The 25,347-nt window shown below is 43.9% G+C and overlaps 2 protein-coding genes across 2 annotated transcripts in view; both read right to left on the bottom strand.

The window, feature by feature from the left end:
- Window positions 1-420: 420 nt before the first annotated feature.
- LOC134395608 (zinc finger protein 239-like) lies at window positions 421-13,406 on the bottom strand. Its single transcript, XM_063121766.1, has 5 exons — window positions 13,347-13,406; window positions 10,554-10,587; window positions 1,515-1,970; window positions 1,118-1,430; window positions 421-949 (listed from the first exon to the last, which is right to left on the bottom strand). The coding sequence occupies exons 1-5, from the start codon at window positions 13,404-13,406 to the stop codon at window positions 649-651; spliced, it is 1,164 nt and encodes a 387-aa protein (XP_062977836.1). The 3' UTR covers window positions 421-648.
- Window positions 13,407-13,973: 567 nt separating this feature from the next.
- The window catches only part of LOC134395607 (zinc finger protein 850-like), a 28,605-nt gene continuing 17,231 nt past the window's right edge, over window positions 13,974-25,347 (bottom strand). Inside the window, exons 3-4 of the mRNA XM_063121765.1 lie at window positions 15,498-16,806; window positions 13,974-14,404 (exon numbers count right to left, since the gene is read on the bottom strand). Coding sequence (XP_062977835.1) covers window positions 14,382-14,404; window positions 15,498-16,806 — 1,332 coding nt within the window. The 3' untranslated portion in view covers window positions 13,974-14,381. The remainder of the gene's footprint in view (window positions 14,405-15,497; window positions 16,807-25,347) is intronic.

The raw sequence follows: 25,347 nt of genomic DNA, 5'->3' as shown, positions 1-25,347 counted from the left end.
CCCGTTTCTCTCCACATTTTGACATATATATGTACATCAATTGCATTTTGATTTCCTGGGGGGAAAGCCAAGCAAACATTACCTCTGAAATAAAAGAAATAAGTATTCAACAACTATGGCTTACAAAGCACCTCACCTATGTAGCGATTTAACCCTCTTAAACAGAAGTGGCAAGAGATCCTGGATAAACAATTCCTCTTTAATAATTAGAGTTTAACTTTAGGGGGAAAAAATCCACCAGAAGGTACACCATGGGCTAATACATGGGACACAATATTGTGCAAATATGTATAAATTATTCCTTTGTAAACCAGGTTTTTTTTTCAAATGAGAAGCAGCACATAAATATTTTGCATAAATAATAATACCTAATGATAATAATCTAGTTCAAAAATTGTGCTGGCAGTGAAGAGTCTCCCTTCATTATTGAAAATAATTTTGGAAATGGACAAGATCATTTTACAATGTATAGGTTTAAATAATTTCATTCTTGTATGGGTTCTTTCATGTAAAGTAAGAACTTAGCTCTCACTGAAGCTTTTTCCACTATTCAGATTTATATGGCTTCACTGTTGTGTGAGTACTTTGATGTTGAGTAAAGGTCGTTGAATGAATGAAGCTCTATCTATACTCTAACCATTTTTTTGGTTATTCCCTTGAATGGGTTCTTCGATGTACTGTAAGGCTACTTCTTACGCTGAAGCTCTTTCCACACTCCATGCATTTATATGGTTTCTCCCCTGTGTGGATTCTTTGATGTACTGTAAGGGTAGTGCTTATGCTGAAGCTCTTTCCACACTCCATGCATTTATATGGTTTCTCCCCTGTGTGGATTCTTTGATGTACCGTAAGGCTACTGCTTACGCTGAAGCTCTTTCCACACTCCATGCATTTATATGGTTTCTCTCCTCTGTGGATTCTTTGATGTATCCTAAGGTTACTGCTTAAGCTGAAAGTCTTTCCACACTCCATACACGTATATGGTTTCTCTCCGGTATGGATTCTTTGATGTATATTGCATTTGTGCCTTGTTCTAAAGCCCATTCCACACTCTGTGCATTCATATGGTTTCTCCCCTGTGTGGATTCTTTGATGTATACGAAGTCTGCTGGTTAACCTGAAGGTCTTTCCACAATCTGTGCATTGATATGGTTTCTCACCAGTGTGGGATCTTCTATGCTTAATGAGATTCTGATTTTGGCTGAAGCTCTCTCCACACTCCGTGCATTTATATGGTTTCTCTCCTGTGTGGATTCTTTGATGTATATGAAGTCTGCTGGTTAAGCTGAAGGTCTTTCCACATTCTGTGCATTGATATGGTTTCTCCCCTGTGTGTGTTCTTTTATGGCTAATAAGGGTCTGATTTCCGCTGAAGCTCTTTCCACACTCCATGCATTTATATGGCTTCTCCCCTGTGTGTGTTCTTTGATGTGTAACAAATTGGTTACTCTTTCTGAACTCCTTTCCACATTCCATACATTTGAATGGTGTTTGCCTTCTATGGATTCTTTCATGGTCAATAAGACTTTGACGAGCACTGAAGCTCTTTCCACACTCCATGCATTCATATGGTTTCTCCCCTGTGTGGGTTCTTCTATGGTTAATGAGGGTCTGATTTCGGCTGAAGCTCTTTCCACACTCCATGCATTCATATGGTTTCCCCCTTGTGTGGATTTGTTCATGTCTCCTAAGACTGCTGCTTCTGCTAAAGCTCTTTCCACATGTTAGGCACTGATATAGATTTCCCCCTGTGTGGGCTGAGCAGTGTTTTCTTAATTTTAATTGATCTTCAATTATTTGTTCCTGGAAATCAGGACTCTGAGAAACAGGTGATTTTTCTCTCTCAGGCTTTGATGGATTTCCCTTGTGACAGTCTGGTTCTGCTTTGGTCTCTTGTTCTGCTTCATGCCTGACTGTTTCCAAGGAAATGATGGATGGTTTCTTTTTATTCCCATTGTCCTTCTCATCACCTGCTTGGGAAAAGAAAAAGAAAGATCAGTTGTTACCCAGGTCCTGTTTTCTAGACTCGGAAGTACTTTGTGGGGACAATTATCTATACGTAAGAAACCATGGAACAGAACATCTTTGGTCAAGAAAACTGTGGTCCTGAACAGGAGACCATAATTTCATTCACTTAGAACACCAGGCTGTTTTTTCCTGAGTGTGAAGAATTCTGTCTGTTTGGAGCATGAAGGGTCAGAAAAGGTAGATAAATGGTGGCTATGGAACCCTAATAAAGTTCTTAGAATGGAAAGAGCTTTATTAGGCAATGGAAATTCTTCTTGCAAATTCTTTTTCGTTGACCTGCCATTTTATAATTCAGAATGATTTTTTCTTAGAAAAAAAATGGAAACAGGAGACCATATCTTTATTGAACATTTCCCCACGCCCAGCATAAATTTCAGAGCATACAAAGGGAGAAAACCCATAAGTATTATTTATTTATTTATTACTGCATTTATATCCCGCCTTTTTTCCTCCAAGGAACTCGAGGCGGTATACAAAATCCTCCTCTTCCTCTCCATTTTATCCTCACAACAACCCTGCGAGGTAGGTTGGGCTGAGAGTCTGTGACTGGCCCAAAGTCACCCAGTGAGCTTCCATGGCCGAGTAGGGACTAGAACCCAGATCTCCTGACTCCCAGCCCAACACTTTAGCCACTACACCACACTTAAGAACTTAAGAAGAGTCCTGCTGGATCAGACCGAGGCTCCATCGAGTCCAGCACTCTGGTTACACAGGGGCCAACCAGTTGTCAACCAGGGACCCACAAGCAGGACACAAGCACCAGCAATTCGTACATATAGGCTTACTGGAGGTAGCACATAGCCTTCTCCTCCAGGAATTTATCAAACATTCTTTTAAAGCCATCCAAATTGCTGGCCATCACTACCGCTGCTGCTGCTGCCTGCCTGCCCGCCCTCCTTCCTTCCAAAAATTAGGAAGAGGGATCAGCAGCAGGGCTCCCTATATTGTTCCAAGACTCAGCTCTGGCCGAGAGCCATCTACCCTACAGCTACCCTACAGAAGATTGAGATTTAGCTCTCTATGCTCCTGCTTTTCTACATGCTGACCTTCGAAGCTAAGAACTTTGCGTACAAGTTGGCTTTCCCCCCTCCTCCTTCCCAATCCCTTTTCCTTTAGGCTTGTGTCTTCTAGGCTGTACGCCTCGGGGGTGGGACTGACTGATTTCTGATCTTGGGAAGCCATTCTGGGAACCCCTTTGTTTTCTAAGGATCAGGGGGGAAATAAAGAACCTCTTTTTTCTCTTTATATCCTCTCTCTTTCCCTTGATTGTAAGTATATTCCTTGTGAGTCTTCAGACTTCCCCATTGTATTTTTAAACCCTCTTCTTAATTTATAACTGGTTTCATTTCTCCTGGATGCTGGACTGAGGCTGATTCCTCCTCTGCTTTGGATACAAAGGAAGACACTTCCCCAGTGACTTGATCTTTACACCACTGTACATGTAAGTACAGCGGTGGCCAAAATTGTGGACACTTTTTGAAATTTTCATGATTTGCAACTTTGCATGCTTATACAAAATGTTCTGTTTCATGAAATTAAAATGTTTATATATCAGTTGAAAGACCTGATTCACGTAATACAACAATCCTGCTTCTTTTTCTGGGTGTCCAATCAACTCTTTTCTTTGGTGCCCTTGCTCTATTTATGATGTACTTACATACACTTTTAATTTGAGAAATACTTCAAATATTCACACAATCTCCAATTGTGCTTCAGTTACAGAACAAACAGCAAAACGGACTTTCCCCAAGTTGAAACATGATATATCACAGCTACTGCCATGTGATTGGTTCCCAGAACAAGGACTGTGATTGGCCAGTAGGGTTTGCAATTCCAATCCGCTTCTTCACTCAATCACACCTATTTGTTTTTAGACTAAAGTAAGCATAACTTTTTTTTGTACTGCAGATATTTGCATTGGCTTTTTGTATTGAATTCAGCATTGCATTCTCTTTCAATTGATTTTGAATTTCGTGAAACAGAACATTTTCTGTAAGCATGCGAAGTTGCAAAACATGAAAATTTCAGAAAGTGTCCAAAATTTTGGCCACCACTGTAGGACAGCAGGGAACAGAGAAGCTGCTTTTCAGCAACTCAGCTGGTGAGGGCTCAGGGGGAGCCAATGAAATGCTAAATTTTAGCTAGCTTTGTGTGCTGTAAACATCGGAACAGCCACTTCACTGTCTCTCTCTTCTTTCCTTCCTTCCTTTCTAAATTATATTTAGGCCACCTTTAAGGGTAAAACCTTCTCGAGGCAACTTTATGCTTTAAAACACTTCACTCTCCATTTAATCAGAGTACTCTGCTATTCCTTTAGGGTGGATTCCTGCATTGAGCACTTGATGGCCTTGTAGGCCCCTTCCAACTCTGCTATTCTATGATTCTACTTCCCAGTCAGCAGGGGAGTCCTCAGGCAGAGACATTTGGGGCACCAGGAGCCTGAGTATGTTCAGAGGACATAATAGTCAATGGTTGATTAAACAGTCCATGGTAGACTACAATCCACTGTTGACTGTTGTGTTATCTGTGGGGGGAAAACCCACCCCATGGATGGTTATTTTCTAAAAATAATGAACTGATTATTGTGCTGTCTGGTCTCCCTGGCCTCAGTGTCAAACAAATGGAATGCCATGTGGAGGGATACCATCCTCCGACTGGGTATGATATTCATCCACAGCATGTCCAACCCCATTAGTTTCAAGGCGGAGGGCAGAGGGAGCTGTCAGAGCCAGCTCCCTCCACCCTCCGCCTCAAAACTAATGGGGGAACGGAGGACAGGTTGCAGGAGGATGTACTCCTTCCTCCCTCCGCCTGGCATGGGACCACCATACCTGACGGAACGCCTCTCCTGACATGAATCTACCCCTACACTGCGCTCAACATCTAAGGTCCTCCTCCAAGTGCCTACTCTGAGGGAAGCTCGGAGGATGGCAACAAGGGAGAGGGCCTTTTCAGTGGTGGCCCCCAGTTATGGAATGATCTCCCCAATGAGGCTTGCCTGGCACCAACATTGTTATCTTTTGAGCGCCAAGTCAAAACTTTTCTCTTTTTCTAGGCATTTAACAGCATTTAACAACGCTAAGTTCGTTTGTTTTTTAACGGACCCCAGAACTGTTGGTTTTAAATGGATACCGTTTTTATACTGTTTATGTTTTTGATGGTTTTAAATTTTGTATACTTTTAAATGTTCACTGTTTTTAACTTTTGTAAACCGCCCAGAGAGCTTCAGCTATGGGGCAGTATATAAATGTAATAAATCAAACCATCCGGTCCTCAGCTGACAACGCTCCCCGGCCTCTGCGTCAAATCAAACTGGCAAGTAGCTGGTGATGTGGCGCATGTCCCTCCGCGGCCACTGCAGTCCGAACTGGCAGCCGCGGAGGGACACGTGCTGTCGGGTGCTGCTGCAGCAACAAGGAATGGGGGGGGGGGAAGAGAAGCTCCCCCACCTCCATGTTGCTGTGGTGCCTGTCCCTCCACGACCGCCACAAGCCTGAACCAGCAGGGAGGAGAGCTGCTCCCCAGTTCTGGCTGGGGTATGTGTAGGAGCCACAAGGAAGCGGGGCAGCTTCTCTCCCCACTCCAACTCTTAACCATAGAATCATAGAATAGCAGAGTTGGAAGGGGCCTACAAGGCCATCGAGTCCAACCCCCTGTTCAATGCAGGAATCCACCCTAAAGCATCCCTGACAGATGGTTGTCCAGCTGCCTCTTGAAGGGCTCTAGTGTGGGAGAGCCCACAACCTCCCTAGGTAACTGATTCCATTGTCGCACTGCTCTAACAGTCAGGAAGTTTTTCCTGATGTCCAGCTGGAATCTGGCTTCCTTTAACTTGAGCCCGTTATTCCGTGTCCTGCACTCTGGGAGCATCTTCTGCTCCTCCTTCTCCTCCTCCCAACCACCGATGCCTGGGCTCTAGCGAGAGGCTGTCAAACAAGCGGATTGCAATGGTGAAAAGCATGGAATGGTGGCACCCCAATACAGTATGGGGGGAACCAGCGCTGCCATTTGGTGGGGAGGGTGAAGAAGGGGGGTGGGAGAGAGGGAGGGAGGAATAGCCAATCCCAAGCACAACATGCAAATACTCATCCGTGGAATGGACTATAAGGGCAGGGTTGGCTATTGTGTCATCCAAACACAATAGAAAGCCAGTGTGGCATAGTGGCTAAAGTGTTGGACTGGGAGCCCGGAGATCCGGGTTCTAGTCCCCACTCGGCCATGGAAGCTCACTGGGTGACTTTGAGCCAGTCAGAGACTCTCAGCCCAGCCCACCTCACAGGGCTGTTGTGAGGATAAAATGGAGAGGAGGAGGATTATGTATGCTGCCTTGGGTTCCCTGGAGGAAAAAAGGTGGGATATAAATCCAATATTGACTTTAAGACATGACAATTGTGAAAATCCGATTTGACACTGTTTCAAACTGGCAGCAGCCAAGCTCAGGTCCAGCCCAGTCTTCCAGAAAATACACCTCCAGCGCATTTATACTGTTAGTTTTACCCTACCCAGTGCCTGTTTACCCTACCCTGTGCCTGTTTGCATTCTCTTCCCCTCCTTATTGTTTTATTATGATTTTATTAGAATGTAAGCCTATGCGGCAGGATCTTGCTATTTACTGTTTTACTCTGTACAGCACCATGTACATTGATGGTGCTATATAAATAAATAAATAAATAATAATAATAATAATAATAATAATATGGCCCAGGCACCCATGTCCACACTGGCATTCCTACAGCACAGTAACAAGAATAGGAATTCTCCCCTTTGGCTCCTAGCAACCAGGGGAAAAGCATCTTTACCAAGAGCAGCCATCTTCCCATGATTCTTTAGCATGGCTTCGGTTAACAGAGTTCCTTGGCCTGAATCCAGAAGACCTTCCTCCCCTCAATGAACTATGCAGCCACCTCCTCAAAGGCTACCAGCAACTGAAAGGAAAAAAGAGAATTTGCTACTCAGAAATAATCTCCCCTACAGACATTCCCATACAGACAGAAATAATCTCCCTACAGACACTATTGCCCTCAGTGTGAAAAAGGGAAGAGATAACTGGGTAACTTTTTGTGCACGTTTTATTTATTTTACCTCAGGATTTAAAACTTTGTGTGGGAGAAACAGTAGTGTTCTCAGACCTTTTACTTTGCCAAAAGAGACGGAAAGAGGCGAATTCTTTCAGACCCTTCGCACTCCCTCAGCACAAAGCAAGGCACCCAGGCTGTCTGCTGAATCTTTTCCCAATAGCAGGGCTCTCACCTACCTTGTAGGGTTAGTTTTAAACACAGGCGCTCAGGGTGGGGAAACTTCACAACAACACTTTGAGGTTGGCTAGGCAGGAGAGAGGAGCAGGGACGCAGTCATCCACTGAAGTACAGAGCAGAGGTGGGATTTGAACCTGGGTCTCTCCAGTCATTGTTCAATCATATAATGTTTGGTGTTTATAATAAGTGTCAAACAATTATGTAATGCACATTAATAGAAGTATAGCTTCCAAATCACGTGAGGTACTGGTTCCTCTCTATTCGGCCCTGGTTAGGCCTCATCTAGAATATTGTGTCCAGTTCTGGGCTCCACAATTCAAGAAGGATGCAGACAAGCTGGAGGGGGTTCAGAGGAGGGTAACCAGGATGATCAGGGGTCTGGAAACAAAGCCCTATGAAGAGAGAATGAAAGAACTGGGCATGTTTAGCCTGGAGAAGAGAAGATTGAGGGGAGACATGATAGCACTCTTCAAATACTTAAAAGGTTGTCACCCAGAGGAGGGCCGGGATCTCTTCTCCGTCATCCCAGAGTGCAGGACACGGAATAACGGGCTCAAGTTAAAGGAAGCCAGATTCCAGCTGGGCATCAGGAAAAACTTCCTGACTGTTAGAGCAGTGCGACAATGGAATCAGTTGCCTGGTGAGGTTGTGGGCTCTCCCACCCTAGAGGCCTTCAAGAGGCAGCTGGACAGCCACCTGTAAGGGATGCTTTAGGGTGGATTCCTGCATTGAGCAGGGGGTTGGACTCGATGGCCTTGTAGCCCCCTTCCAACTCTGCTATTCTATGATTCTATGAAGGCACACAACCGCTAAACTCATCGTCATCACTGAGGTAAGAGAATCTTTTATCACATATACTATCATCTATAACAATTAGTTAATTAAATTCCAGACATATAACATCATCGCTGAGGCTGAGATAACAAGATGCAGTGCTGTAATGAGAAATTCACCGCTTCTTGAGGCTTTAGAGTTCTGGCCAGACTTCAAGTGAGTTTCAATGTGGAGTTGAGGAATGGGTCCCTCTATCTGTCCATGGCAATACCCTTCTCGACAGTGTTAATAGTAAAAAAATCTCTCATGAAGCAACTCGCGAAATATGTTGAAAATAAACCGGAAGCCTGTAATACAAAAACTGCTGATTTCTTCTGTACAAAGAATTTCTGTTCAGTGTTGTGCTCTTTCATTTTATATTCTCAGTATTTTAACGCCTAATTTAACTTAAATTTAAATTTTCCTGTTTTAATTCCATATTTTAATCCATATCAATTTCTGCTGTGCGGTTTTATCCAGGTTGTGCTTTTTATATTGTATTTGGTATTTGTGTTTTTAGAATCATAGTAGAGTTGGAAGGGGCCTATAAGGCCATCGAGTCCAACCCCCTGCTCAATGCAAGAATCCACCCTAAAGCATCCCTGACAGGTGGTTGTCCAGCTGCCTCTTGAAGGCCTCTAGTGTGGGAGAGCCCACAACCTCCCTAGGTAACTGGTCCCATTGTCGTACTGCTCTAACAGTCAGGAAGTTTTTCCTGATGTCCAGCCGGATGTTGGTTGTTTTATTATTATTAGACCATTAGTTGTTTTATTATGCTTTTCACGGTTTTAATTTTTGTGAACCGCCCCAAGAACTTCAGCTATTGGGCAGTATAAAAATGTAATCAATCAATCATTGATGGTTTAATTGTTGTTCAAACACTTCTCATTCAGCTGTATCAGTAATGATGTTATCTCAGCCTCACCGATGATGTTATATGTCTGGAATTTAAATAACTAATTGTTATAGATGAGGAAAAAAAATGTGGTAAAAGGTTCTCTTACTCCAGTATTGTACATTAATTAATTATTATAGTAAGTTTAGCAGTTGTGTGCCTTGTGCATTAAATAATTGTTTGACTTTGTCAACTGCTGCCTCCTATAATAATTGTCAGTCATACCCACTCTCTCTCTCTCACACACACACACGTGCATGCAAACACATCAATAAAATCCTTTACAGCAACCTGAGAGTACACTCTCCCTTTGGGTATTCCTTTTAGTAACTTAAAGGAATCCTTTAAGTATTCCTTCAGGAGTATGAAGGAAGGCTGAGGTCCACTTAGCGCCCCTGCAAGGTAGGCTCCAGACTGAACATCCTAATTCCCGGACAGCCACCTCCCTAGCCCTGTCCTTAGCCAAGAAGAGCCAGCCCTTTGAGAAATAAAACCACACCCACCCACACCCACCTACCTACCTTAAGGACCAAAGCAGGTTTATTTACACAAACTAAAATCTAACTCGTAAGGCTCTGGTCAGGCAGGAAAAGCTAAGGGGAAGGGAGAGAGGGGAAGGAGAGAGAAAGGGGTGTGTGTGAGGTAAAGTACAAAGGAAAGGTTAGCAGCAAGCAATCATACCATAAAACCATTAATCCCGTTCTAAAACCTGCTGCAGCTGGTCTCCCCTAAAGTATCCAGACACTTAAAACATAAAAACCCTATCTAAAGTAAACCTCAAGCAGCATCTCCTAGGGTGACCATATGAAAAGGAGGACAGGGCTCCTGTATCTTGAACAGTTGCATAGAAAAGGGAATTTCAGCAGGTGTCAGTTGCATATATGGGGAACCTGGTGAAATTTCCTCTTCATTGCAACAGTTAAAGCAGGTTTAAAGGAGAAGATGAGCCTGCAGCTTTAACTGCTGTGATGAAGAAGGAATTTCACCAGGTTCTCCATATATACAAATGACACCTGCTGAAATTCCCTTTTCTATGCAACTGTTAAAGATACAGGGACCCTGACCTCCTTTTCATATGGTTACCCTAGTGTTGCTATGGCTTCAAAGTGGTGCAGGAGAAACTATTTATTTATTTATTTACTTATTTTATTTAAAACATTTGTATCCCGCCCCATATCATAAAGATCTCAGGGCGGCTTGCAGATAAGCGCATACAGTATAAAACAATAAATATGCCCACAGCTAAAAACACTGTAAACCATGAACCAAGTTAAAACAATATATAATTTAAAAGCAGTTAAAACAATGTGCCATGTTAGTGAATTTAACCATTAAAGGCTTTGTTAAAAAGCCATGTTTTCACTTGGCGGCTGAATAAAACCAGCAGATGTTCGGGGCTGATTCCGCAGCTGGATGGCAGGGCTCAGCCCCTGGACCTCCAAACCGCCCTGAAATGCAAAATCTTAAAAAACAAACACAACAACCCCCGTCTCCTCTCCCTCCCAGCCCCATGTTGCATTTTTACCTCTTTCTCCGCCCCTGGATCCAACTCCCCTCCTGACCATTGAGATCCACGGGCTGGAGGGTGCGCTTTCCCTACCAGGAAGAGGAACGAAGTTAACTCACGCTTGTCTTCCCGGCACATTTTAAAAACATTTCTGGCCTCTCTAGGAACCAGAGCACAGCTCGTTTAACCCTTGAAGGACTGGATGGGAGAAGCGCCCTCCCCAATAGCCAGAGCTCTCTGGGAGGTTTGCAAAGATTTTAAAGCCTTAAAAATACAATCTCGTACCTAATATAAAAGCCCTTTTGCATACTGTCACAGGTAGGGTGACCATATGAAAAGGAGGACAGGGCTCCTGTATCTTTAACAGTTGCATAGAGAAGGAAATTTCACCAGGTTCTCCATATCTAAATGCAATAATAAATATACAAATGACACCTGCTGAAATTCTCTTTTCAGTACAACTATTAAAGATACAGGAGCCCTGTCCTCCTTTTCATATCGTCACGCTAATCACAGGCAATGACCACAGCAAGATGATGATGCTCCAGGCAGGCACCAACTCAACAGCTTTATTCAGGTACTACACGTGTAGGAGGGAAGGCAGCTTCTAGTTTCCTGAAGGCCAGACTCTGCTATCTTTCAAGACTTGGCAATCAATAGCTACTAGCCCTGATGATTGTGTGCTACCTCCAGTATTGCAAACTAAACTATTTAACATAAACATTTCAGTCCTAGAAGCTACAGCCATAACCAGCGCCAGCCATCACTTGATAAAAGGCAATCAAGGACGCTGTAAATAACAAAAGTTGATCAGAACAGTGGCGTCTTAATGCACGGGCACGCTGGGCAGTTGCCCAGGGGCCCCAAGATGTTTAGGGGCCCCATGCTAATCTATGTACAGACCAAAATTTTACCAACGAAGTACCATTTTTATGTTGAAATTTTTGTTTTCCAAGTTCTAGGCTCATGTTATATTGTCCAAACGTTTGTATTGATTAATCTTTGCTGTACAGCATGTGTTTTTTTTTTAATGTCAAATCACTGATTTTGTTGGAGGTACCAATAAATAAGTTTATTTTATCAATAATTTACGTTTTTATTCCTGTGAGTGGTTGTGTAGGCAGGGCCCAGTGCACTGCTTTGCTCCGGGGCCTATAATGCTGTTAAGCCGGCCCTGGATCAGAAAGCTGTAAATTGCCCAGTAAGGGGTATCTGGGAGTTTAGATAAAGGAGAAGATGAGCCTGGTCATCTTCTGTGGCTGGTCATCTTCATGTGGCTGGATCAAAGTGTTGAGCTCTGTGATGGTTGAATTCTGGCAGGAAGGCCCCTATTGAAGCCAACCTGGCTTTTGTCAATTTATTGATCATGTCTGTGATATGGCCGAGTTCTTTTCCTGAGGTTTGTGTTTTCTTTACTTTCAAGATTAGATCTTCTTTATCAATACAGACACATAAACAGAGAACAAACCCACTGGTTGAAGTGAGGAGCCTTGGCTTCCCTCCGGGCAGGAGCCAGAGGGGCGGTGCTCGATGCCTAAAAGGCACACAGGCTCATAGGACAAAAAATAAATTAAAATGGCACATATTTGCATATGCTCATTTACATATGCAAATATATGGGAATAATTATTAGGGAGTAACCCGCAGTAAAAAGAATGGCCCCGTTCAGTCAACAGGCTAAAGCCATGCTGCTTAACCACAAAATAGTTAACGGAATGCATTGACCTTAATGCATTCCTTTAACCATTTTGTGGTTAACCAGCGTGGTTTAGCCTGTGGTCTGAACCAGGCCAATGAGATTAACCTTTAATTAAACCCTCCCTTTCTTCCCCATCCCATCCCCAAGCAGCACACCAACTCCAGTACCTCGCCCCCAATATTAACCATGCTCTTCGACTCTGATACCTTCAGACAACTGGTAGACCTACTGTCTGAAGATATCAGATATAATATATATGCAACCAGACCAAAGTTCATTTCACCCTTGGAAGACTTGAGTGGAAGAAGCAGCCTCCCCATGAACCCTTTTCTTCCCCCTGTGCACACTGCACCATTACAATATTCCCAGGGGCCGATTTCTCTCTCCAGAAGGAAGTTGGGAGAAGGAACCTTCATCTGCAGGGCTCCAGGGGAGATGAAAGAGCCAACAGCTTTGTTTCCCTTGCTCAGAAAGACAATCCTGTTTTGCCAGAAATCCCATAACTTACTGATGCGCTTCTCACCTGCCTTCCTTGAAACTCCATTAGGTTTCCAGATGGTTTTGGGATCTTGAGCAGCTTAACTTCAGCCAGTGGGGGCAGAGAGACAATTTTAGGCCCTTGATTTAATGGTGTTGGGATTTTTAGATGGCCCTGAGGTATAATTTCAGTTGTGAACGAGTACCATTTCTCTTCTCCCTCCCCTGGCCCTGCTTTTATAAGCATTACAAGTGCTCCTACATTTGATATATTCACATTTTAAGCTCACTTCCATCATGGCACCGTGATGAGTGCAGGAATAAAATGGAATTTGGTTCTAATGGCCTGATGTGAAGTAACACATTTACTTATGAACAAGCCCCATTTTATTGTAGAAATGTGAAAATATGCTTTTGAAAACATATTTTAATAAAACACTTGCCAGTGACAGCTCTGAGAAACAGTGGAAAGCTCAGAAGTAGGTCACCATTGAAAAGAGAATTTCAGCAAGTATAATTGTTTTTGCATGCAGCACCTAGTTTCTGTCCTCCGTGGGTTGTTTGACGTTTATTAAGGACCTGAATTTGACTAAAGCTCTTTCCACATGTCATGCATTGATAAGGTCTTTCCCTTTTGTGGGTTCTTTCATGTGAAGTAAGGCTGCTGCTCACTCTGAAGCTCTTTCCACACTCCAAGTATTTATAAGGTTTCTCCCGTGTGGAGACATTCATGACTCCTAAGACTGCTGCTTGTGCTGAAGCTCTTCACACATGCCATGCATTGATAAGGTTTCTCCCTTCTGTGGGTTCTTTCATGTGAAGGCTGCTGCTCATTCTCAAGCTCTTTCCACACTCCAAGCATTTATATGACTCCGCTATTCCATGCTTTACAACTGTTAATATGCATTGATATGGTTTCTCTCCTGTGCGGATTCTTCGATGTGTACAAAGATGGCTGCTCTGCTTGAAGCTCTTTTCACACTCAATGCATTTATATGGTTTCTCCCACGTGTATTCTTTGATGTCCAGTAAGTGTGGCACCACTACTGAAGCTCTTTCCACACTCCATACATGGTTTCTGCCATGTATGGGTTATTTACTGGCCGCTAAGCTTACTGCTCTCACTGAAGCTCTTTCCACACACTATACATTTATATGGTTTATTCCCCTGTATGGATTCTCTGATGTGTATTAAAGTTTTGACATGGTTTCTCCCTTGTGTTCTTTGATGTGAAATAAGTTACTCCTAATGAAGCTCCTTCTACACTCCTTACATTCATAAGGTTTCTCTCCTGTGTTTTTGGTCTCTATTAAGTAATGACTTCCACATGCCATGCAGTGATACAGTTTGACCCTTGTCTAGTGTATTTGATGGAAAGTAAGAGATCCACTTCACTGAATTATTTCATACATTTATATGGTTTTACTGCGGTTGTCAATTCTTTGATGTAAATTTAGGTAGTGACCGCTATTGAAGTTCTTTCCACAGTGTGCACTGATATGCTTTCTTTCCTGTGTGGGTTCTGCAATATCATTTTTTAATCAAAGTTCAAAATTTATTGTACTAGCCAAAGGCAATGACAAATAAATATCATTTTAATTGACCTTCAAGTATTCCCCCCCACACACACACACTTTCAACTTGTTTCTTTTGCGATCTTTTGGAACAGGAGTTCATGGAAATCAGGACACTGCAAAGCAGAGGTTCTATAAGAATAAAATCTCTCTCTCTGTGGATACAAGAAAAGAAAATGCAACAAAAATATGATTAATTAAAACAACTGCAATTGCCAAAGCTGGTATGAACCTAGCTAATAAAGTAACGGTTTGGTGACACTATACATTTTTGTGGTTATTCCTCTGTAGGGGTAATTTGATGTACTAAGGCAACTGCTTATGCTGAAGCTCTTTCACACACCATGCATTTATGTGGTTTCTCCCCTGTGTGGGTTCTTTGATGTTTCGTATGGTTTAGGGGTGTGCAAAGTGGGTCTTCTCTGCCTAGAAATCTGTTCTGAAGTTCCATAGAGGTGATTCTCTGCCTTGATTTCAGAGCCTCTCCCCTCTCTCCGCCTCGTCAAATTTCCTCGAAGAACCATTCAGTATTCAGGTAACTGGTATTACCAGAAATGCTTACAGCTCCCTCATTTTTAAAGATAAAGAGATAAAATTTGTCACAGTGATAGCGCTTACTGAGAGCTTTAGCCCCACCAAATTTGAATCACATCAGTTCATGCTTTGATTTTTAGGAATTTTTAAATGCTTAAAAATGCTTACATTGTGTATTTTTTATAAAAAGATGAAACATGGCAAAGTGATAGATCTTAAGGAGGGCTTTAGCGCCACCAAGTTTGAATTAGATCAGTTTATGCCTTGATTTTATTTAGGATTATTTTTTTAAAAATCACCACTCCAGCCTTCTCCAATCTGGTGCACTCCAGATCTATTGGACAGACCCCCCAACCTTGCACCCAACCACTGAAATAAAGAGCCTGCCTGTGCCTTACTCAGGTCTAGAAGCTTTCTCAGTCATGATGCCTGCCAGCCCAGCAGCACTTTCATACTGTGGAAATGTAGATCATTGACTTCTATGGGTCCGAGCGGAAACGCGCTCCTTCTCAGCAGCCACCAGTTAGTGTTTCCCACTTCCCTGAACACTGCGACTGGAGAACACCACTGTGGCTATTCCTATTGGTTTGCCACAGAAGTCAATATGAAAGCTACCCCTCACCCTACTCAGCGTCTTCCAAATGTGGAGATAAACACATAAACACCCACCAGGTTAATTCTGGAGACTTTAGAAGCTCTAGTAAGTTGACTGACCTGCCTGAAGGTCTTTCTCCCCTCTGTGGATTCGTTCATGTCTCCTAAGACTGCTGCTTGTGCTGAAGCTCTTTCCACACTCCACGCATTGATACGGTTTCTCTCCTGTGTGAATTCTTTGATGTGAAGAAAGACTACTGCTCACACTGAAGCTCTTTCCACATTCCATGCATTTATATGGTTTGTCCCCTGTGTGGCTTCTTTGATGTATCCTAAGGTGACTACTTGTGCTGAAGCTCTTTCCACATTCCATGCATTTATATGGTTTCTCCCCTGTGTGGGTTCTTCTATGTATAATAAGGTTACTGCTGTTCCTAAAGCTCTTTCCACATTCCATGCATTGATATGGGTTCTCATCCGTGTGGATTCTTTGATGTCCACTAAGAATGCTGCTTTGGCTGAAGGTCTTTCCACACTCTATGCATTTATACGGTTTCTCCCCTGTGTGGGTTCTTCTATGTATAGTAAGGTGACTGATTTGACGGAATCTCTTTCCACATACCATGCATTTATATGGGTTGGCCCCTATGTGGATTCTGTGATGTATCCTAAGGGTACTGCTGTCACAGAAACTCTTCCCGCACTGCATGCATTGATGTGGTTTGTAACCTGTGTGAATTCTTTGGTGCATCCTAAGGGTATTACTGTTACGGAAGCTTTTTCCACATTCCATGCATTGATATGGTTTCTCCCCTGTGTGGGTTCTTCTATGTATAGTAAGGTAACTGGTGGTACTAAAGCTCTTTCCACACTCCATGCATTTATATGGTTTCTCTCCTGTGTGAATTCTTTGGTGTATTCTAAGGCTATCGCTTAGGCTAAAGCTCTTTCCACACTCCATGCATTTATATGGTTTCTCACCTGTGTGAATTCTCTGATGCATCCTAAGGGTATTACTGTTACGGAAGCTCTTCCCACACTCCATGCATTGATATGGCTTCTCCCCTATGTGGATCCTTTGATGTATTCTAAGGGTACTGCTCTCACGGAAGCTCTTCCCACACTCCATGCATTGGTATGGTTTGTCCCCTGTGTGTATTCTTTGATGTATCGTAAGGGTACAGCTTTTGCTAAAGCTCTTTCCACATTCCATGCACTGATATGGTTTCTCCCCTGTGTGGGTTCTTCTATGTATAGTAAGTTGACTGCTATAATTAAAGCCCTTTCCACATTCCATGCACTTATATGGTCTCTCCCCTGTGTGAATTCTTTGATGTGAAGAAATATTACTGCTCACACGGAAGCTTGTTCCACACGCCATGGATTGATATGGTTTCTCCCCGTGTGGATTCTTTGATGTGAGGAAAGACTACTACTTACATGGAAGCTCTTTCCACACGCTATACATTTGTAGGTTTTCTCCGCTGAGTGGGTTCTTCAATGTTTAGTAAGGTGCCCCTACTGAACATCTTCCCACCCAGCAGGCATATATTTCGTTTTTTCCCTGTTCAGGTTCTGCAATATTTTCTTTTCAATTGGTCTTCAAGTATTTCCCCCCACACTTAACACTTTCTCTTTCTATTTGCTTTGCGCTCTTGTAGGGTCAGGGATTCATGGAAATCAGGACACTGAGAAGCAGAGGATTTCTCCCTTCCATTCCTTGATGGATTTCCTAATTGATAGTTTGGTTCTTCTTGATTTCCAAAGGTCTCTTGTTCTTCTTCATGCCCAATTGCTTTCAAGGAGAAGGCTCCAAATGACTCCCATACTACTTCTTTTCAACAGCTTGGGAAAAGAAAAAGAACATTCAGTTGTTACTCGGTTTCTATTTTCCTGACTTGGCATACCAGGGACAAGGATCTATAAAGAAGCAGTGTTGGAGCAGAAAATCATTGATCAAGACGTAGAACTATGGTTATTAGGATGGAGTGTTCCCTGTACCCCAATAAGATTCTAGCTCCCGCCTCACCCTATTGCCTGAACAATGGAACACTCCTATCATGAGTTCTTCTAAATGGATACTGTTGTTTTTATACTGTTGTTTTTATGTTTTTGATGATTTTTAAATTTTGTATACCTTTTTAATGTTTACTGTTTTTAACTTTTCTGAACTGCCCAGAGAGCTTCGGCTTTGGGGTGGTATATAAATGTAATAAATAATAAAAAAAATTCTCCCTTCACCTGCCATGTTATTATTCAGAATTGGGTTTTAATTAATAAATAGCTAAAAGTGAGAACAGAACAGGTTTTGTGGTCCTGGGAATCCCTGGTTCTGGGAACCACATGTCCACTGGAATTGGATGTGACTGTTTGGCATCTTTGCTTAACTCCAGCTTCCCTGGCTTTTTCTGGCTTTCCCTGGAATCTGTTGAAGCATCTCAGTAACTTTGCCTCCTTTTTGAGAAAAGCAGAAGGAAACTGGGTTTTTAATCACTCCTCCTTGCAGCTCCTCCCCCTGAACTAGGCTGCCTGTCCTGGGTCTTGATCAGGAAGAGCCCTAAATCTTCCTGCTATCCCACAGGCTGAACTTTGAAAGCAAAAATGCAGGGAACAAGTGAATTCTTCCCCTCCGCCTTCCCAATCCCTTTTCCTTTAGGGTATTTTACATAATAAGCCTGAGGGGAGGGACTGCCTTCATATGGTGCTCTGGGAATCCCTTTTGGGCAAAGAGCAGGGTAAACAGAAATAACTCTGTCTTCTCTTTATATTATATCTCATTCTCCACATTGTAACTCTAGTTCCTTGTGAGTTTTTAGAGATCACCATTTTATTTGTAAACATTCTCCTTGATATCCAACTTTATCAATTACTGCTGAAGGTTACTGTCATCTGGAACCACCTGAGGCTGCCTCCTGTCCTTTGCATACATAGGAATGTGTTTTATTTATTTATTTTATTTATTTATTACATTTTTATACTGCCCAACAGCCGAAGCTCTCTGGGCAGTTCACAAAAATTAAAACCATTAAGAACATAATAAAACATCCAACAATCTAAAAACCCAAATACAAAATACAATATAAATGTATTACATTTCCCCGTGACGTGGTCTTAATGAGACCCAATGAACAAGCAGGACAGCGAGAAAGTGAGAAGCTGCTTTGCAGTAAGTCGGCTGGTGGAAGATCAGGTTGAGCCAACAGTGACCCTGTTCAGACGAGACATTTAAGCCACGGTGGGTAAGCACCTTAAGCTAAACATTATGGCTTAGCATGTCGTGTGAAACATTCCAAACTATGGTGGCTACATAACCACGGTTTAACACCAACCTTCTGCTGCAAAAGGTCAGCGGTCTAGCCGTGGTTGAGTATGTTGTCTGAACACGCCCATAGTGTGACATTTTAGCTAGATTTGTATGGCATAACCTTTGTGTGCAACAGCTACTTCAATGACTTTCTTTTCTTTCAAACCCTTTCAAAGCATCTTTATGCTGCATTTATTTCCCGTTTAATCAATGTATTCTGCTATTCATTAGACTTCCCAGTCGGTGGGGTCTGCCGGTGTGAAGTTTTGAGGCCTTCAAAGGCAAGGAAATAAAGTCAGGCCTAACTTCAGGCCTGGAGTTTTCTGTTGGGAGGGGGTATCCCTGAGAGAAGAAGTTCCATTTCCCCGGTTAAGTTTCATTTTTTCAAGACTTAGGCAGTAATTTCTGTATTGGGGGAAGAGTGTTTAAAAAGAGAAGGAGGGAGGGAGAGAAAGGACCAGGAAGGCCAAAGCATAGGAAGGAGAGGGGGTGGGAGGAACAGCCTGGAGAAGTCAAAGTGCAGGTAGGGTAGAGGAACCTGGGTTTTTGCAACTTTTATTTTCTCTTAATGCCTTTTGTATCCCTCAGTCCTGCGAAGGATCTTGGTGCGTCCTCCCAGATGGCCTCAGTCTTGCTCTTAAGTTCTTGTTTGTGTTACTCTGTTCTAACTGTTCCACAGGCCCAGGCTTCGGTGGGAGTGAGCGAGCTGGGAGGCTTCGTCAAGGTCGTTCTCTGCCTGGCACTTCCAACTCCCACCATAGGCGTGCGCAGCACATTTCATTAGGGGGTTCAGCCAGGGGTTGTTTTTTTTAAGGTAAACATTGATTGAATATACAGTAATAAAGGACTTTTTTCACTCATCAAACAAACAAAATAAACGAAAACTGAAGTAAACTGTATTTTTGTTATTAACAAGTAATCTGTACTTTAAAAATACACATTTTGAAACGGAGACTCTGAATACTTTTTTTGGCTGTAGTAATAACCAGGCATATATAAAGATACAGTCAATTTTCACCATCTTTAAATTTAATCAGATAATGACCTAATCCAAACTTACTAAAGCAGATTCAAGTTTCTTGATCTTCCTGTCCTAAAGGAGGCGTCGCTCACCAGGTGTTATGGACTTAAATTCCTCAATAACATCATTATAATTAACTGACAAAACCAATTCTTGTTCAATGTACAAAATCATGAGTGAGTCGAGTCGCTGTTGGGACATTGTAGTTCTTAGTTTGGTTTTTACATGTGTTAGTTTCGAAAATGCTCTTTCACATGAACAGCTTGTAACAGGCAAGATTACAAAACATTGAATACATTTGTAAAAGGCCTGGAACATGGAAGACCGATCCGATTCCTTTAGCCAATCAAGCCATTCTCTGGTGGTGTTTGTAGTGCTACCTTTAGGAACAGATCCTTCATAACCCCGAAGCAGTCTGACTTCAGCTTCCAACTCATCCAAGGACACTTTAAATTTTTTGGAAATGATTCTAATATCATCCCTGCCAATGTCTAAGCTCAACAGCTTTCCCACTGCAGTCACAATTTCACAAGTCTCCTGTTCAAATCGCTGGTCAATGCAAGTAATCATTGAGTCTAGGAGTGGGTAAAAGGAAGTTATTCTCTCCTGCTCCTCTTTTGCATCAAAGTGATGCTGGGACTCAAACATGTCATCAATCCGAGTAGATATTCTTCTCTTCTTAACTGGGGGAATAGATATATCACGCTCTCCACATATTTTCACGCTGTCATTGAAAATAGATTTAAAATGTTCTGGGTCACTTCTCATCGCAGCCAAAGAGTTACGCAAACTTTTCACCCCTGTCATTGCAGTCAGTAGGTTGAGTTCTGGAGCTTGAAGAGCCTTACTCACTTTTACCACCATCTGGAGAATAGGGTGCATCATATGAAGGGCAAAGATGAACTTGAATGAATTTAGTTCATGGATAAGGCCCTTGGCTTTTATTTTATCGTCAGCAAGGCGAGTTGTTTCATTTATCTCTTTTAAAGCTTGTAAAATGACGGAGTAGTTTTGTTTTACAGCAGCCACTGCTTCTGCTCTGCATGCCCATCTTGTGTTTGACAGTGACTTCAAAGTTTTCAACTGGGATCCTATGTCTTGTGCAATTTTCTCCAATACTGCATGTCGCACAGCACTCCCCTCCATGAAAGCATAAAGAGTCTGAATAACACCAAAAAAATGGAACACAGTTCTGTTTTGTTGACTTGAAGTGCATGAATCTACTAGGACGAGGTTCAAGCAATGTGCATAGCAGTGAACATAGAGTATTTCACTGTTTCGATGTTTACATTTCATTTGAACTCCTGCAGTACATCCAGACATAGTAGATGCACCATCAAAACAGACAGACATCACTGAAGACCAGTCAGTTTTAAGAATGCCAAGGACCTGATCTAACTGGTCAAAAACAGATTGAGCATCAACTGCTAATAATCTCTGAACAGATACAAAACGTTCAACTGGACCATGTTTTTCATTGTCGAAATATCGCACCACAATGGACATCTGTTCATGGTGTCCACAGTCAGTAGTGTCGTCGGCAATTATTGAAACCATTTTTCCATTTAGTGAAGAAATAATTTGTTGTTGCACAACATTGTGACAGGCCACAATTAAATCATTTTGGATACGATTGCTTAGATAGGTAGCATTTCGAGGAGAATGTTGCACATGCTCTGCCATTACGGGATCATATTTTTGGAGCATAGTGACAAGATCTAGAAATAAGCCTTTTTCAACACTGTCAGCTTTTTCATTGTGACCCCTGAATGGTCTCCCACCTTTTGCCAAACACAGAACAATGTCAATCAGACGCTCCATTATTCTTCGGTTATTGTCTGCTCCTTTCTTTATCTTAACCACAAACCGATCCATATTTTAAAATTTGCTACTGTACCCCACTATTTCAGTGCACAGGTTGCTACACTTGATGGTCCCGAGTGCTCAGGATTGCAACTCCCTTCTCTCCAAAGGCCCTTTTTCTGAAAATAAATAAATATTGTAGAGCTAGGAACAGTGTAGAAAAAAGCAACTAAAATCTTCATTGGGCTTTAACAACTTTAGCAAAAACAGCTGAACCCAATGGAACTTTTTATGCAAGTAAGTAGGGTGACCATATGAAAAGGAGGACAGGGCTCCTGTAACTTTAACAGTACTGTAGAAAAGGGAATTTCAGCAGCTGTCAATTGAAGAGGGTGAAATTCTCTCTTCATCACAACAGTTAAAGCTACACTAGCTATAGTAGAGTGGCCAGATACAAAAGAGGGCAGGGCTTCTGCAACTTTTAAGTGTTGTGATGAAGAGGGAATTTCACCCTCTTCAATTCACACCTGCTGAAATTCCCTTTTCTATATTACTGTTAAAAATACAGGAGCCCTGTCCTCCTTTTCATATGGTCACCCTACAAGTAAGTGATCACCCAGTCACTCCCTACGTAGGTGGAAGGGGGGTGGGAGAAAGGGGATGCCTGGCAGGTTATGAAAAAGCCCAGGGCAGACAAATAAAGCCACGTGCACGCACATTGCAACTGGATATGGAAAAAGGATTTGCACTTGAGGCCAGGGCAGGAGGGCATTGCAACAGCTGGAGAAAGATGGGGCGCGAGGTCTGGGCAGGGAACAACCCCATCAAGCCTCGTGCAGCGCAGCTGGAGAGAGGAGGGGCACTTGAGCCACCGCAGGAAGCAATCCCCGGCAGGCCACATGTAGCACACACCGTGGCTAGGAAAACATGAGGCTCTCGAGGCCAGGGCAGGGAGGGAGCAATCTCCGGGGAAGCCGTGTGCAGCATGCACTGAAGCTGGAGTTAGGCGAGGCGCCCGGCGCAAGGCCCGTACAAGGAACAACTCCCAGGGAAGCCGTGTGCGGTGTGCACCGAGGCTGGAGATAGGTGAGGCGCGAGGCCCGGGCAGGGCCAGGGCAGGGAGCAACCCCCAGGGAAGCTGCATTCAGTGTGTGTGTTTTACGTATGTGGCGCCAGATTGCTGTTCCTCCGTGCCTTGCGAAGGGAAAAGAAATTGGGCCAAGGGCTTCAGCTGGCTAACACACACACACACGATGGAGACTCCAGCTTCAAAATTGTGACACTTGCCTCCAGCACGACACCCAGCCAGTCACCCCAACGCAGTGCGCCCTACACGCCTCCGCCCGCTCGCCAGCCTCCCTCTCCCCATCTAGCACAACACACGAGAGAAAACCTTCTCGCCCCGGCGCCGCTTGGCCGCCCCTACTGCGCTCGGCTCCTGCTTCCTCTTCTAGCTGCTGGCTGAGCTGACAATAGCGGCCGCTGTGCTGAGGCAATGGGGAGGAGCGGGAGACACCCCAATCACCACGGAGCAAACGGACCCTACTTGCCATGAGCGGCTTCGCCCTAACCAGCTTGCGTCACCATAGAGGAGAACGGGAGAGCGTCCCTGGGAGACGCAGGGCTGGGCCAGGGCCCCGATTTTCCCGGGCATTGTCCTCTCTCCCTGAAGTTGCTCAGCAGGGAGGGGCAAACATGGCAGCGGCAGCACATTAGGGGGTTCAGCTGAACCCCCTGAACCCCCTGTCTGCACACCAATGACTCCCACCACAGCACCTGGGGGTTATCGGGGCTGATTGGGAAGCTGACTTGTTTCAGCTGTGGGAAAGAATGCTTAGAAGAAACGGGCCTCGCTCCTGATGGGAGGGGGACTCCAGGGGCCCGGGAAGGGCATCGGCTGGTGGAAACGGATCATGGGGCCTGCCGACTGGAAAGGGATAAAGAGGCCAGTCGTGAAGAAGCTCAGTCTTCTTCCTGGGGGCTACACGTGTGTTAAGGGGAAGATCTGGTCCGAGCAGAGGGATGTGAAGGGTGACATGGCGAGTCTGGAATCCCTCTGACGGAAAACTGTCTTTGGAATTATGGGCAGGTCATCGCACCTCCTTATCTCAGTAATTGGCTATTGTCTTGCAAGCAGTGCGTCCTGTTTAACTTCCAGCTTAATCCGGGGAACAAACATGGTAAGAGAGCTAGTTTAGCAAACTCCGGTAATGAAGGACGTTAATCTCTTTACTCAAACCTGACAATGGATGTTGACTCACCCAGGAAGGAGGGAGGAACTGAGGGAGCACGAAATGCGTATATAAACTCTTGATATGTTCTTAATAAACTTGATTTTACCAATCATCACTTCGGTCTCTTACTTCGGTGTGGAAGATCCCTACAGGGATGGTGCTCGGGGTTAGCTAGGTTTTTTATGTTTCAAGTGTCTGGATACTTTGGGGGAAAGCTGGCCGCTGTTGCGGCTGGGTTGGGATGAGATTGATGGTTTTATGGGGGTAATTGCTTGCTGCTAACTTTTCCTTGCTTCTCTCCTTCACTCCCCTTCCCTTCCTCCCTCCCTCCTCTCTCCCCTTCTCCAGCTTTTACTGCCCAACCAAGGCCTTACGTGGTCGTTTTTAGTTGCTTTGGTCCTTAAAGTGTGTTTGGCTTTATACTTCAGAAGTTTGTCTCAACCCTGGTGTGTACAGGGCTTGGGAGGTCAGGTTGACCCCGGGCTTCCTTTACAAGCCCTATTGACTAAATGCCTTTAATTGCAATTTGCTTGTTTTAATTTATGAGTAAATGAGTTATGTTAAGCCACACATGTCTGGAATGTGAAACAAGAGAAAGGGAGGAAAGAGGGACTTTCAAGGAGGGAACAGATCCTTAAGGAGTTTCTCAGAGGCTCCAGGTCATTGGTGGAACCCCGACAGCCTGAAATGCAGACATCTGGGGTACCAGGAGGCTGAGTTTTGCTCCCTCGGGTGTGAAGATTGACCAGGATGGCTGTGGTCTTGCTCAAATTTGTTCAGGCCCCCTAACGGGGAGGGAGGGGGAAGTCTGTGAACACAGCTCTCAAGGTCCATCTCTGGGAGAACAGCTTAATCTGAACAATCTCCCCCTCCTGATAACACCTGGGAAGTTATCAGTCTGGCTCAAGGTCGTGCTAATTGGGTGTTGACTTGCTTTAGCTGTGGGAAGAAATGACCTGGTGGTGGTGGGGCCCTTCGTAAGGGAGGGGGAGCCAGAGGCTTGAGTGAGGTCTTGGATTGGTTGGAACGGGTCATGGCAGTGCCAAGCCCGAAGAGGGATAAAGGAATGGGAAGCCAGGGGCCAGCCATCTTCCCTGGAACTACACACGAGTGGAATGGGAGATCCCCAGCGAGCTGGGTTACGGCTCAGTTTTAGAAAGGTTTTTTTGTGTTTTACATGCCTGGATGCTCCATGGGGAACTAGTCGCTTTTGTGGCGTGATTTATGATGGGCTAATGTTTCAAGTGGTTGATTGTTGTTTGATTGCTGCTAAAACCTACCTGAATCCTCTTCCTTCATTCGCCCTCCTCTCTCCCATTCCTTTGCTTGTGCTTTTGACTGGGGCCTTACGTGTTAGGTGTGTAAATAAACCGCTTCAGTCGTTAGCCTGTGGTGTGTGGTTATTCTCCCAAGGGCTGGCTAATACCGTCTTGGTACAGGCTTAGGGAGGTGGAGATCTTGATAACTGGATGATTGGCCCAGAGCCTACCTTGCAAGGACGTCGGGTGGACCCCAGCTTTCCTTCACATTGGGTACTCTTTCAAAGAACTGGATTGAAGGAGGAGAACAATAAGGCATTAAACCAGAGGTGGGCAAGTGGTAGCTGTC

Source organism: Elgaria multicarinata, chromosome 3, assembly GCF_023053635.1.
Source record: "Elgaria multicarinata webbii isolate HBS135686 ecotype San Diego chromosome 3, rElgMul1.1.pri, whole genome shotgun sequence".
Classification (NCBI taxonomy): domain Eukaryota; kingdom Metazoa; phylum Chordata; class Lepidosauria; order Squamata; family Anguidae; genus Elgaria; species Elgaria multicarinata.
This window is presented reverse-complemented; position numbering and strand designations above follow the sequence as displayed.